The 12,890-nt window shown below is 43.6% G+C and overlaps 1 protein-coding gene across 1 annotated transcript in view; it reads right to left on the reverse strand.

The window, feature by feature from the left end:
- Positions 1-10,581, reverse strand: part of tafa3b (TAFA chemokine like family member 3b) — a 56,157-nt gene extending 45,576 nt beyond the window's left edge. Inside the window, exon 1 of the mRNA XM_053625349.1 lies at positions 9,387-10,581. Coding sequence (XP_053481324.1) covers positions 9,387-9,510 — 124 coding nt within the window. The 5' untranslated portion in view covers positions 9,511-10,581. The remainder of the gene's footprint in view (positions 1-9,386) is intronic.
- Positions 10,582-12,890: the final 2,309 nt, after the last annotated feature.

A 12,890-nucleotide genomic window follows, 5' to 3' on the forward strand; every position in this document is an offset into this window, starting at 1 on the left:
AAAAAAAAATAAGAATCTGCATAAATGACAACCAAAACATTTTACAAACATTACAGATCCCTTTTTGTAACTATTGACCAAGTTTCTATTTGCAATAAAAATGTAGGCTAACATAACTGAATAAGGGTGTTAAAAAAAAACATTTCAGGTATGTGCACGCAGCTTTATTGATATCAATGTTCTTACTATCAAATTTGTTAAAGTAATAGTTTCTATTAAGATTTTCAGCTCCAGTAAGACTCTGTTAACTTGGTCTGATTGCATGCTGATAGAGCTGATAGAGAAGGGTTCCCATAGGCACGTCAACATTGCGCTATTACACACAGAATATCCCTGCTACGCTTATAGTTTATATATATATATATATATATATATATATATATATATATATATATATATATATATATATAATTAGTTGTGAACATTAGTTAATCCAAATATGTAAGAAAGTTTACTACTACCACAGTTTGCTATCAGATAATACTATATCGGAAGTTTATGTAGCCACTGAGGTTTCAGCAGAAATACGTAGGCAGTAGGCTGTAAGCAGTAGTTCATACACAGTATGTTGTGAAATGGTACCATCTCCTATTTTAATCATGTCTTTGTTTAGACAAAAAAAAAAAAAAAAAACATGCTTTTACAAACAAACCATCTCCTTAGCAGTGTGTAACATTAGAGTTTTCACACCTAGTTCGCTAAAGTCTGTATCAGAGATTAAATTTTTTTTGTGACATTTTATCTTTTTTCTTTTATTCCGCTTGATTTCACATTGCACTTTCTTTCATGAACACTTCTTATTGGTTCTCATTCAGGGATGTTGTCACAGCTCGGTCTGATCAGAACTCAAATTCCCAGGATGCAATACTCACTTCTCAGGCACGCATGCGCTCCCCATCCCCGGAGTTCTGATCAGACACACCTGGCACCAATCACACACTAGTACTTAGAGAAGACATCCACCTAGAATCGGCGCGAAGTATACGCTCAGTAGCCTAGTTTGCTGCGTTACCAAGCCGATCTAGTTCGTTGTTTCTTGTGATCCTCGACCCTTGCTTTCTGTCTCGACTACGCTTTCTGGATATCCCCATTTGTGTTGTTCGCCCGATCGCTTGACCCTTGCCTACTCTACGACTACGCTTCTTGAACTTCCCGATCCTACGCTGTTCACCCGCCTCCCGCTCCTGCTTCCGTACCGTCTCGAGGTGGGTGACAGAATACTTCGCCTATTAATGGAGGCAGCGGGAGATCGTTGGCCGAACGCCATCGAGGGACATGGCCGGATGCTTAGCAAACATGATCACCGTCTCGCCCACCTAACTGAGCAGGTAGCTCGGTTAAATCAAGCTGCGCAGCCTCCTATGGTGCCGACCCCACGCTTACCTCCCACTCCAGCGCCGGAGAAGTATGATGGAGATCCCGCACGCTGCCGGGGTTTTTTACTCCAGTACTCCCTGTTTTTCTCCACGTACCCAGACATGACGGAGAGTCAGAAGATCATCCACTTCATGGAACTTTTAACCGGGAAAGCTCTCCTCTGGGCTACCGCGGAATGGGAACAGGAAGGGAACCGTATCAGCACGTTTGAGCAGCTGACATCACGCTTCCGCACGGTATTTGATCACTCTCCAGACAGCCGGGAGACTGGGGAGGACTTATTGTCCATGGCGCAGGGATCACGGAGTGTGGCGGATTACGCCCTCGAATTTCGCACAGTCGCCGCCCGGAGCGGATGGAATGACCCCGCTCTAAAAGCCATGTTTCGCCGGGGATTAAATGCTGACATCTTAACGGAGCTGGTGTGCCGCGATGATCTTTTGACCCTCGACTCACTCATCAACGTAGCTATCCGCCTGGATCGTCTACTACGTAGCCGCCGCCCCGGACGCGGTGAGGCGGAAGCACTGACACCTGAGCACTCTAGTGAACCCATGCAGCTGGGACAGACTCGGGTGAGCATGCAGGAAAGAGAACGACGGCACCGTGAACACTGTTGTTTCTACTGCGGTGAGAAAGGCCACTTCATGCAACAATGCCCTCTCAAACAGGGCTCTACCCGAGTGGAAGCCAAAACTGCCAGACCATCTCAGGCAGGGGTGAGTTTCGAACCCATTACCCAGCACTCTGTTCAGTCTGCCTTCGTATTGCCCGTTATAGTGGGTTACTCAAGTGTTTCCTGTGTTTTAGAAGCGCTGATCGACTCGGGAGCGGCGGGGAATTTCATTAACCAAGAGACCGTACGCCAATATAACATCCCCGTTCGTCCTCTCTGCACCCCCCGCCGTGTCCAAGCCATTGATGGGGGCCCCCATAGGAGATGGCTTAATCACCTACTGCACCAAACCTGTTAACCTCCGAACCAGTGCCCTTCATCAGGAGAAGATCACGTTCCATGTCATAGTGACGGCTCGGCACCCAGTGGTTCTCGGTCTCCCTTGGCTCGAACATCACAATCCCCAAATTTCATGGAACCAAAGGGAAATCACGCGCTGGTCAGCTCACTGTATTAATCACTGTCTTCAAGTCCCTGTGATCTCCGTAGCATCTACCTCCATTGAAAGCCCAGATAAGGCAGATAACGTTCAGATCCCCAGTGTTTACCACGACCTCATAGAGGTATTCAGTAGGAAGAAGGCGAGCGGACTACCTCCCCACCGTGATTACGACTGCGCTATTGATTTGCTCCCAGGCACTACACCACCACGAGGGAGGGTCTACCCATTAACGATCACTGAGCAAAAAGCCATGGAAGAGTACATTCAGGAGGCGTTGCACCAAGGGTATATACGACCATCCACTTCTCCAGCATCCGCGGGATTTTTCTTCGTGGAGAAGAAGGGAGGAGGTTTACGACCGTGCATCGACTACCGAGGACTAAATCAATGTTGTGTCAAGTACCGCTACCCACTCCCTCTAGTACCAGCCGCTCTGGAACAATTACGCACGGCCACCATCTTCACGAAACTGGACTTACGCAGTGCATACAACCTGGTCCGGATCCGAGAGGGAGATGAATGGAAAACTGGGTTCAGCACAACTTCAGGCCACTACGAGTATCTGGTCATGCCGTATGGGCTTTCTAACGCCCCCTCGGTCTTCCAATGTTTAATTAACGATGTGTTACGTGACATACTGGGACGCCATGTGATCGCCTACATCGACAACATACTGATATACTCTGACTCCCGGGAAGAACATGTTCACCACGTTCGCCGAGTGCTACAGCGACTGCTCCGTCACCAGTTATATGTTAAAGCCGAGAAGTGTGAATTCCATAGAACCACCATCACGTTTCTGGGATACGTCATCAGCCCCGAGGGGATCTCCATGGACCAAGAAAAGGTCCAGGTGGTAGTAAGCTGGCCCACACCCACGACGATCAAGGAACTACAGAGGTTCCTGGGGTTTGCGAACTTCTACAGGAGATTTATCAGGAATTTCAGTGCCATCGCCAACCCCCTCACATCCCTGCTAAAGGGGAAACCCAAACGTCTGGCATGGAATTCAACTGCCCAATCCGCCTTCGACAAGCTCAAGAAAGCCTTCACTACTGCACCCCTCATCAAACATCCAGACCCATCCAGACCGTTTATAGTGGAGGTGGACGCATCAGAGACCGGGGTAGGAGCCATTCTGTCCCAACGATTTGGAGAGAAGCCAAAACTTCACCCGGTGGCCTTCTTCTCGCGAAAGCTTTCCCCAGCCGAGAGAAACTATGATGTGGGAAATCAGGAACTCTTGGCAGTGAAGTTAGCGCTGGAGGAGTGGAGACACTGGTTAGAGGGGGCTACACATCCATTTGTCATCTTCACGGACCATAAGAACCTGGAGTACCTTCGCACTGCAAAGCGACTCACACCCCGCCAGGCCCGATGGGCCCTATTCTTCACTAGATTTCAATTCACGTTATCCTACAGACCCAGGTCCAAGAACACAAAAGCGGATGCTCTGTCTCGTCTCGATCAGAGGGAACGGGTCAACGAGCAGGAGGAGTACATCATTCGTCCTTCATGTGTTATCAGTGCGCTAGAGTGGGAGCTGGACGCGGAACTAGAACAGATTCCCCAGTCCCAAGTACCTGTAAAGTGTCCTCCTAACAAACTCTTCGTACCCGAAGAGTACCGCCAAGAACTCATCATCTGGGCACACACGGTACTCGGTACGGGACATCCAGGTACACAACGCACACACCATCTCCTGGAAGAGAAATACTGGTGGCCCAATATGATAGGAGACATACACAAGGTGGTGAAGTCCTGTTCATCATGCGCACAGAATAAAGTACCTCGGACCCTCCCCGCTGGGAGGCTCAAGCCCTTACCTATCCCAGAACGCCCATGGTCACACATATCTGTAGATTTCGTAACAGACCTGCCTAGATCCCAAGGAGATACCACAATTCTAGTCGCAGTGGACCGGTTCTCCAAGTCCGTACGTTTCATTCCCTTACCCGCGCTCCCCACTGCATTCAGGACAGCCGAACTTCTATTCCAGCATGTGTTCAGGTATTACGGCATTCCTGAGGAGATTGTCAGTGACAGGGGCCCGCAGTTTACCTCCAGAGTGTGGTCCAGCTTCATGACGAAGATGGGAGTGACAGTGAATCTCACCTCGGGTTATCACCCACAAGCCAATGGGCAAGCCGAACGAGTCAATCAGGAACTGGGGCGATTTCTCCGTACATTTTGTGCCAATAACCCAGAGGATTGGAGCAAGTTCTTGTCATGGGCCGAGTACGCCCAGAACTCACTACGTCATTCGGCCACCAATCTCACCCCCTTCCAGTGCGTGCTCGGTTACCAACCCCCACTGTTCCCGTGGAACGCAACTCCCACCGCAGCTCCGGCCGTTGACCACTGGTTCAAACGTAGTGAGCGTGTCTGGGCGGACACCCACCGACGCCTGAGGGAGACCTCAGACATGTACAAACACAAAGCAGATCGACGCCGCAAGGAACACCCTGATTACCAACCCGGCGATCGGGTGTGGTTGTCCACAAAAGATTTGAGACAAGCGCATGGCTGTAAAAAACTAGCACCGAGGTACACGGGACCATTCAAGATCCTCAAGCGAGTCAATGACGTCACCTACCGTCTGGAACTGCCACGACACAGTCACATCTCCCCTTCATTCCACGTATCACGTCTCAAACCCGTTGTCAACGGTCCTCTAGCCACCGAAGTACCAGCTGAAACTCCCCCGACCCCTCTGGAAATTGATGGACAACCGGCTTACCGCGTCAGGAACATCCTCAACTCGAGACACAGGAGGGGCAAGCTGGAGTATTTGGTCGAGTGGGAGGGTTACGGACCTGAGGAACAGTGCTGGGTTCCCAGGCAGGATATACTTGATCCACAGCTTACCAAGGACTTTCACACAACTCATCCTCATCTCCCAGGTCCACGACCCCGGGGGAGGCCAGGAAAGAACTCTGCTCCCGGAGTGAGCCCTTTGGGGGGGGGTTCTGTCACAGCTCATTCTGATCAGAACTCAAATTCCCAGGATGCAATACTCACTTCTCAGGCACGCATGCGCTCCCCATCCCCGGAGTTCTGATCAGACACACCTGGCACCAATCACACACTAGTACTTAGAGAAGACATCCACCTAGAATCGGCGCGAAGTATACGCTCAGTAGCCTAGTTTGCTGCGTTACCAAGCCGATCTAGTTCGTTGTTTCTTGTGATCCTCGACCCTTGCTTTCTGTCTCGACTACGCTTTCTGGATATCCCCATTTGTATTGTTCGCCCGATCGCTTGACCCTTGCCTACTCTACGACTACGCTTCTTGAACTTCCCGATCCTACGCTGTTCACCCACCTCCTGCTCCTGCTTCCGTACCGTCTCGAGGTTGGTGACAGATGTTTTTCCTCTAGGTCATATGAGTGCATTTTTTATTATTGAAAAAGATTGAATAATATCCTTGTTAATGACCCGTTAATTCAAATAATCATTGATATCAGTTCAATGCTTTCTAGGCATATTTCTACACCCACTTATGGAGCTATTTCTATTGTTCATTAAGATGGAATAGTCCGCCAAATGTATTTAATCCATGTAAAATATAACAAATGCATATGCATGGAGGTACATGTGCTCAAAATATAAATAGTCTACATTTTGGTCTACAGGGAGAGGTGGTCTTATTTCTCCATGTTAATTCAGAGTCTTGTAAATCATTCTCTGTGCAATTACTGTTGCAAATGGAACAAACCATGCAAGGGGGTAGTGACAGATTCCACAGTCTGTGTAAAACCAAATGTTATTAGAGACACAAGCGCATAGTCGCTTTCACATAAGTTTTGGTGCCTTTGTAAAATAAAAATAAAAAAGCATTGTGTTCTCATCAGTAATGAACTGAAGCAGGGTCCATAGCCATAAACTAATGTAGGTGCCCATTTCATTTGATTGACAGCTGAAAGAAATATAGCACTATTTGCATTTTGCAACAATAAAATCTCCTGTTATTAATACCTTAAACACACATTTAAACTATATTTATATGTGTGTAATTGATCGGAAATATATTTTCCATGTCAAGGTGATTTGTTTTCATGTGTAAAATTATCAAAAAAAATTTTGTTTGTTTTGTTTTTTAATGATATCATGCATTGGGATTTTGTTTCTGGTTCAATCAAGAGTTCAGGTTATTGGCAGTGTGGAATTTCATATGTTCTACCCATGTTTGTGTGGGTCTCCTCACGCCTCTTAAAAACATGCAAGTAGGTGGACTAACTATGTCATGAGGTGAACCCTCGCCTTTTCTCAACCCTCTACTGTATAAATTTTTATTTTTGCATTTAAAAAAATGGTTTTTACTTGAATTAGTTCAAATAATAAAAATATATTTGTAAAAAACATTTGAAGTTTTTTTTAGAGAGGGTAGTTGGTAAATTGTTGCGGTGTGGCAACAATGTACAATGGTGGAAAGTATCATATAGTCAAAAATAATACAAAATGTACAAGATTTCAATTCCAATTACTGCATTTTGCAGACTATAAGTTGCAGAATGTTTTTTGCCACCTAGTAAAAGTTATACCTTTTAGAAAGGAATTACAGTTGTTAAAAGTATGTGGATTGGATTTACTCACTCAAAATACATACAAACATTAGATCCAAACATGTTTTAGGTGAAGTGTCTTTTTAATACTTTCTCTTGAGACTTTTGAATATTTTGAAAATAAGGTGCGATTGGAAAGTGTCTGAAATTATAACAGTTCTTCTTACCTCGGATGTGAAAAATATAAACATACTACTGGAGAAACCCAGTTTCTTTTTTTGCTATGTTTCAATTCATGAATGCACGTACCACTTGCCTGCATCTGCATGTTGTTGCCATATGGCAACAATTTCATTTTACCATTTAACAGAATGCTCAAAATATATACACCTGTTTAAATGACAAAAAATTAATTAATTAACATCTCAGATAGTGTTTAAATTTTTCCCTTAAGTAGTTTTGCGTAAACATTGAACAATCAAATTTTGAGAGCCCTCGATTGATGACCTTCACCATGCCATGTGATTCCAGAAAAAGAAGTGCAAACAGCACTTCTTGGTCATGTGACATGGCATTTTTTGTTATGTCAAAGTTAAAGCCCCCCTTTTCCAATTACATAGGAAAACAGTAGTTTGGTATTATTGGCTATCAAAAAATTTTATTAATTGTTGCCATATGGTAACATCACGCAGTAAAGTGTTAACTTAGGAATTCTTTACTAAAAGGTCTTCACAAAAGCTTTGTGAATAGCTTGTAAGGAGAAACTCTTAGATAAGAACTTTTAGTGCCACATAGGAGAACACTTATTGGCAAGATACGTTTTGTGTAAATAGCCTGTGGGCATGAAACTATGTTTACTTCAGTGAGTTGGAGGTAGAGAGAGTGAGTTAAAAGGGGAAGCAGGAGGATGCCTAAGGACGCAAGGACAGTGAGGTGAGAAATGGTTAAGGTCTGACACATACCATGATCTACTGGGCTTTAGACCAATGTGACCTAAGACACTTTTGTCTTACTATTGATTGTGTGCCATTGACTATATACTGAGTCTAGTATTTGGATGGGTGTATTTGGGACACGTCAAAGGAAGGCCTCATACATTACAGGACATAAGGGCACAGGACATCATCTATTCAAGACACACACACACAAACTCACAGGGCAGGGGGCTCAGGACACAATACTGGAAGTCAGCCATTACTCTTCCGTGTTCAAAACTCTTGACAGACTCATTTCTCTGCCCTCCATCCTCACCTCAGCCCAATGCTTTATATTTGCAGTTTCATCTGGATGAGATCTCCTAGTTTCATCTGGATGAGTCTTTTTTAGTCCTTCTCTCTTCCGCTGCTAGTTTTCTTTGCTTGTCTTATTCTCACCTCTCTCCCTTACCCTCTCTTTCAACACTTTGTTTCTTGAGTTCATCAGTTACATGTGAATGATTCACTCATAAACAATGACCCACACTAATTATGATGAATTTATACTGTGTAGATACATGCACATCTGTTTAGCTGATTAGCTGTTCCCTTATCTCTGATCCACTCTGATTGGCTACCTCTCGAAGCTCCTCCAATCATAATCAGTCATCTGAGAAAGGAGCCCCACACACACATAACATACACAGATGGAAATGATCTCGTGATTAATGAATGAAATAAACATCCCTCACTCTTCTTCCTTCTCCCTTGTAAATTTGCACACACACACACACACACACACACACACACACACACACACACAGAATACTGTATATACAACAATATTTACAAAAATCCAATTCCATACAGCCCACAATTGTGCCCCAGTTAAAATGTCACATTTAGCATATAATAAGATAGGCATTAACACATAGTGAAGGAGTAATTATTGAGGCACTAGCCATGTAATTGTAAAATTGACAAGGTAATGGATGATAAAGACCCCAGAACATTATCACCAAATAAGCTAATCTTTCTACAAAGGTTTGTAAAATTATTTCAAATCCTTCACTAGCTCATTACCTTCCATTTAAGAACTTACCCAAAACCAAATAATACTCTACCATGCACTGCCTTATCGAGTCCATATAGTCTGTTTACTGCAGACACATTTAAATCACCGACAGAAATGGCATTCCCAAAATACAGCATGCCTGACCATGGCATTAGTGTTCTACTAGCAAAGCAGCTAATTATCTTGCTGGGTCCAGTATTACTAGACTACATGAACAGTCAGTAAAAAAAAAAAAAGTTATGAATGCATATGCTTACAACCAGAGTTTAGACACTTTTTACACTTCATTCATGTCAAATTCTAGCATCCAGGCTTACTTGCTAAAAAAAAAAAATCTAAAATGAATGTAAATGATAGCACTGAATGAAGCTAGTACCCAAACTGAACTTTAACTCACCTATATGGTTGCGGTGTGAGGAAGCCAGAGCCAGACGCCCCCAGAGAGACAGCAGGGCCAGGGTGAGCAGCAGCAGCCACACACACACACTCTGTACATCCCGCTCCCGCATTCTGGAACACATGCACACACACACACACACACACACACACACACACACACACACACACAGTAAGTTTTCTTCACATTGAGACTAACTTCTTCCACAAACAGGCAGAAATGAGAAAAACAATAAAACTCCCCAACAGGAATAGCTGACATCCCAACTCAATTGGACTCCACACTGCATTTAAGGGAATATATATTTGGACAAATGTCTGTCTGTCTGTCTGTCTGTCTTTCTGTCTGTGTCTGTGAATGTATATATGTATGTTTGGATATAAATCATTGTATTTAAATAGAAATGGGGCAGTAGTGGCTTAGCGGTTAAGGCTCCCTTGTTACTGATCGGAAGGTCGGGGGTTTAAGCCCCAGCACTGCCAGGCTGCCACTGTTGGGCCCTTGAGCAAGGCCCTTAACCCTCTCTGCTCCAGTGGCACTGTATCATGGCTGACCCTGCGCTCTGACCCCAGTTTCCTAACATGCTGGGGTATGCAAAGAAAGGGTTGGGGGTACAAATCCCACCTCTGCCCTGTGTGAGTGGAGTTTGCGTGTTCTTTCCGTGCTTCGGGGGTTTCCTTGAGGTACGGTGTTGATTGTCCTTGGGGCCTGTTTGGGTGAGTCACCCCCCTTTTCCCCAAGTTATCAGCTGAGGGACAGGACTTTCATCTTGTACCAGTTTCCTACCCCATTCCAAAGACATGCATTGTAGGCTGTTGGACCTCAGCGCACAAGATCATAAGCATAAGATAAGCATAAGCATAAGATCACCATTCACATAAGCCATAAATCATGAGCCCATGTGTGCAGACTTTAGGGCACCAAGCCAATTACAGCTCATGGCAGATTGCTGGGTTCTCACTGTCCTGTGAACAATGGATGATCCCTCACAGATTAGCAAACCTCTCTTAAAACTCATTGATCTAGACCACTGGCAGAGACATGGTGGCTGGCCTACAAGATGAAAGCCCTGTCCCTCAGCTGATAACTTAGGGAAAAGGGGGGTGACTCACCCAATCAGGCCCCAAGGACAATCAACACAGGCCCCTTTTGTTCTCTCAGATCACTTTCTTTATCACAGTCTTTATCACACTGGTCACACCAATCACATTAGTCACCTCATATATTCTAAGGGTACATTTATACGACAATGATGTACTAAAAATGGAGAAGTTTTTGCTTTGCATTTTTGAAAAGTTTCGCGTACAGCTGACAGCGTTGTCAAAACGATCCCCATTCACACGGATCCGCGAAAACGACTAAAAACGCTGTATTGTGCATGCCAGGCCGGTAGTTGGCGATGTCACTTTGTAGAGAAACACCATGCGCCTGCACACATAAGCATTCATGTCAACGTGTCCACCGTATTGATCTGGGCAAGACTTCCCTATAAACAAATACAAGTAAATGATGGAGCTGTGGTTTTTCTGAATAAAAGCACAATAACGTACTTACAATAACATCTCTCAAATGATTTCAATGGTTTATGATCTACGTGGAGTGAAAAAAAAAAGTTTTGTCTCCAGTTACTTAGCATCTCGACAGTTAGACTTGAAAAATTATTCATGGTCATAAGGAATTGTGAAAACTCACGCTTGTCAAGCATGGATTTGGTTTATTTTTTTGGTTAATAAATGCTGAGACATACCTAATATAATATAATTTAATGTACATGAAATGTGTATAAAGATTTTTTCATTGTGGAAATGAATTTTTCTGTCTTCAACCCCATCTTTTAAGTTTTGCTTGTGCTCTAGGTCAGAATTATTTTATCAAAGTTTGTTCATTTGTAAATACTGAAAAATAGTGCATCTTTAAGTACTAATAATTGACCATCATTGTACCAAAATGGAACAAAATCGGTAAATACAAATCAAATAGCGAGGCAATGGCAGTCAGTCTGCTTTCTATATTGTATTAGTAATAAAAGGATACAAATATACTCCAAAACAGACAATTACAAAGATAATTATAACATTTTGAATACCCTTTGTCGGCGTAGATGTGGGTTAATAATTTGGCATATGTAACAAATGCGTCTCCGCTGGTCGTAGTAGTGATGCAGTAAATCTACACTTTGCTGAAGAAGTGTCAATAAACTCAAAATCTTGAGGAGCACCAGCACAGTCTTGTAGTCCTCCATTGTAGTTTTGAATGTCTCACGTGTTGTTTTGAAGTACTCGTGCGCATACCTATAGACTGAACGCATAATACGCATGCTTATGATGTCATCATTTTCACAGATTCTCGTTTTTGTATATTTATAAGGAGACAAAAACTTGCACTTTGAAACCTGTTTTCAAAGGTTTGCGTTATCAGGCTCCAAAACGCCACTGTCATGTAAATGAACAGCCAAAACGCATAAAAAGTGTTCCATTTTTAGGTGAAAATGTTGTCGTATAAATGGCCTTAAAAGACCAAGGACTGCAAGAATAATACAATAACAATAACTGAAGTTGCCTATTTTCTTCTATGTGTTACCCTAATTATCATGATTGTAATCACAAAGTTGCATTTAGACATTTGATTGTTTAACATCCTTAATATAATTGATTATGGATATAGGTGTGTGATTAATTATTAGTAATGTGTTAACACCTACCAACATATGTCTTATTTGGTATGAGTGTGTTCCTTGAGTGATTTCCTTAATAAGGAAAGTTGAGTAGAATGTTGTTAGGTATAAGTACCAACAGTTGGGACTAAAAGTTTGATCCAGCCTCTATAAAACGAAGAAAAGAAAAGGTATGAAATTATGTGACCACAAATACAATGGACTGAGTAAAGTCATGGGCGGAGAATGTAGCTACACCCTGCCCCAACTTCATGCTGATTGGAGCAAAACTTTTTGGGTTCTGTCCAGCTTGGAAAAGTTAAAATCCTTGGACACCATGGAAACAATGAGTTCTCTTAAACCAACACTTTCAGAGAGTTCTCCTCAATCAACATCTTCGGGGAGTCCTCATCAACTAACAACAGCCGCAAAGTCGTCTTCAACCAACATCTGCAGAAGTACTCCAATCAACATCTTAAGGAATTCTCTTTTCAACTAACATCTGTAAGAGTACACAACATCTGTGTGAGCCAGTTCCTGCCAAGCTTCCTAAGTCTAGTCGGGAAAGAACCAGAAGGGCCGCTACCAAGCTCCTCAGGCAGGCTGCCTACGAGACTCTACTCCGTTTACCATTCCGATTGGTCTTTCTAGACGCCGCTCAAAAGCAACCAGACCTCTGAAGAATCCCCACCAACTGGAATCCCTTCTGCACAACAACGTACAGAGGGAATTCCCCATCTAGAAATCAAGTAAGCACCTCCAGGTCTCAGTCGAAGCTGGTGTATTTAATAGAGCCCTTCCAAAACAGAGCAAAAATAAAATTAATTGTTGATGGTTCGTTCAGGTCGAGG

This window comes from Ictalurus furcatus, chromosome 5 (genome assembly GCF_023375685.1).
Source record: "Ictalurus furcatus strain D&B chromosome 5, Billie_1.0, whole genome shotgun sequence".
Lineage (NCBI taxonomy): Eukaryota > Metazoa > Chordata > Actinopteri > Siluriformes > Ictaluridae > Ictalurus > Ictalurus furcatus.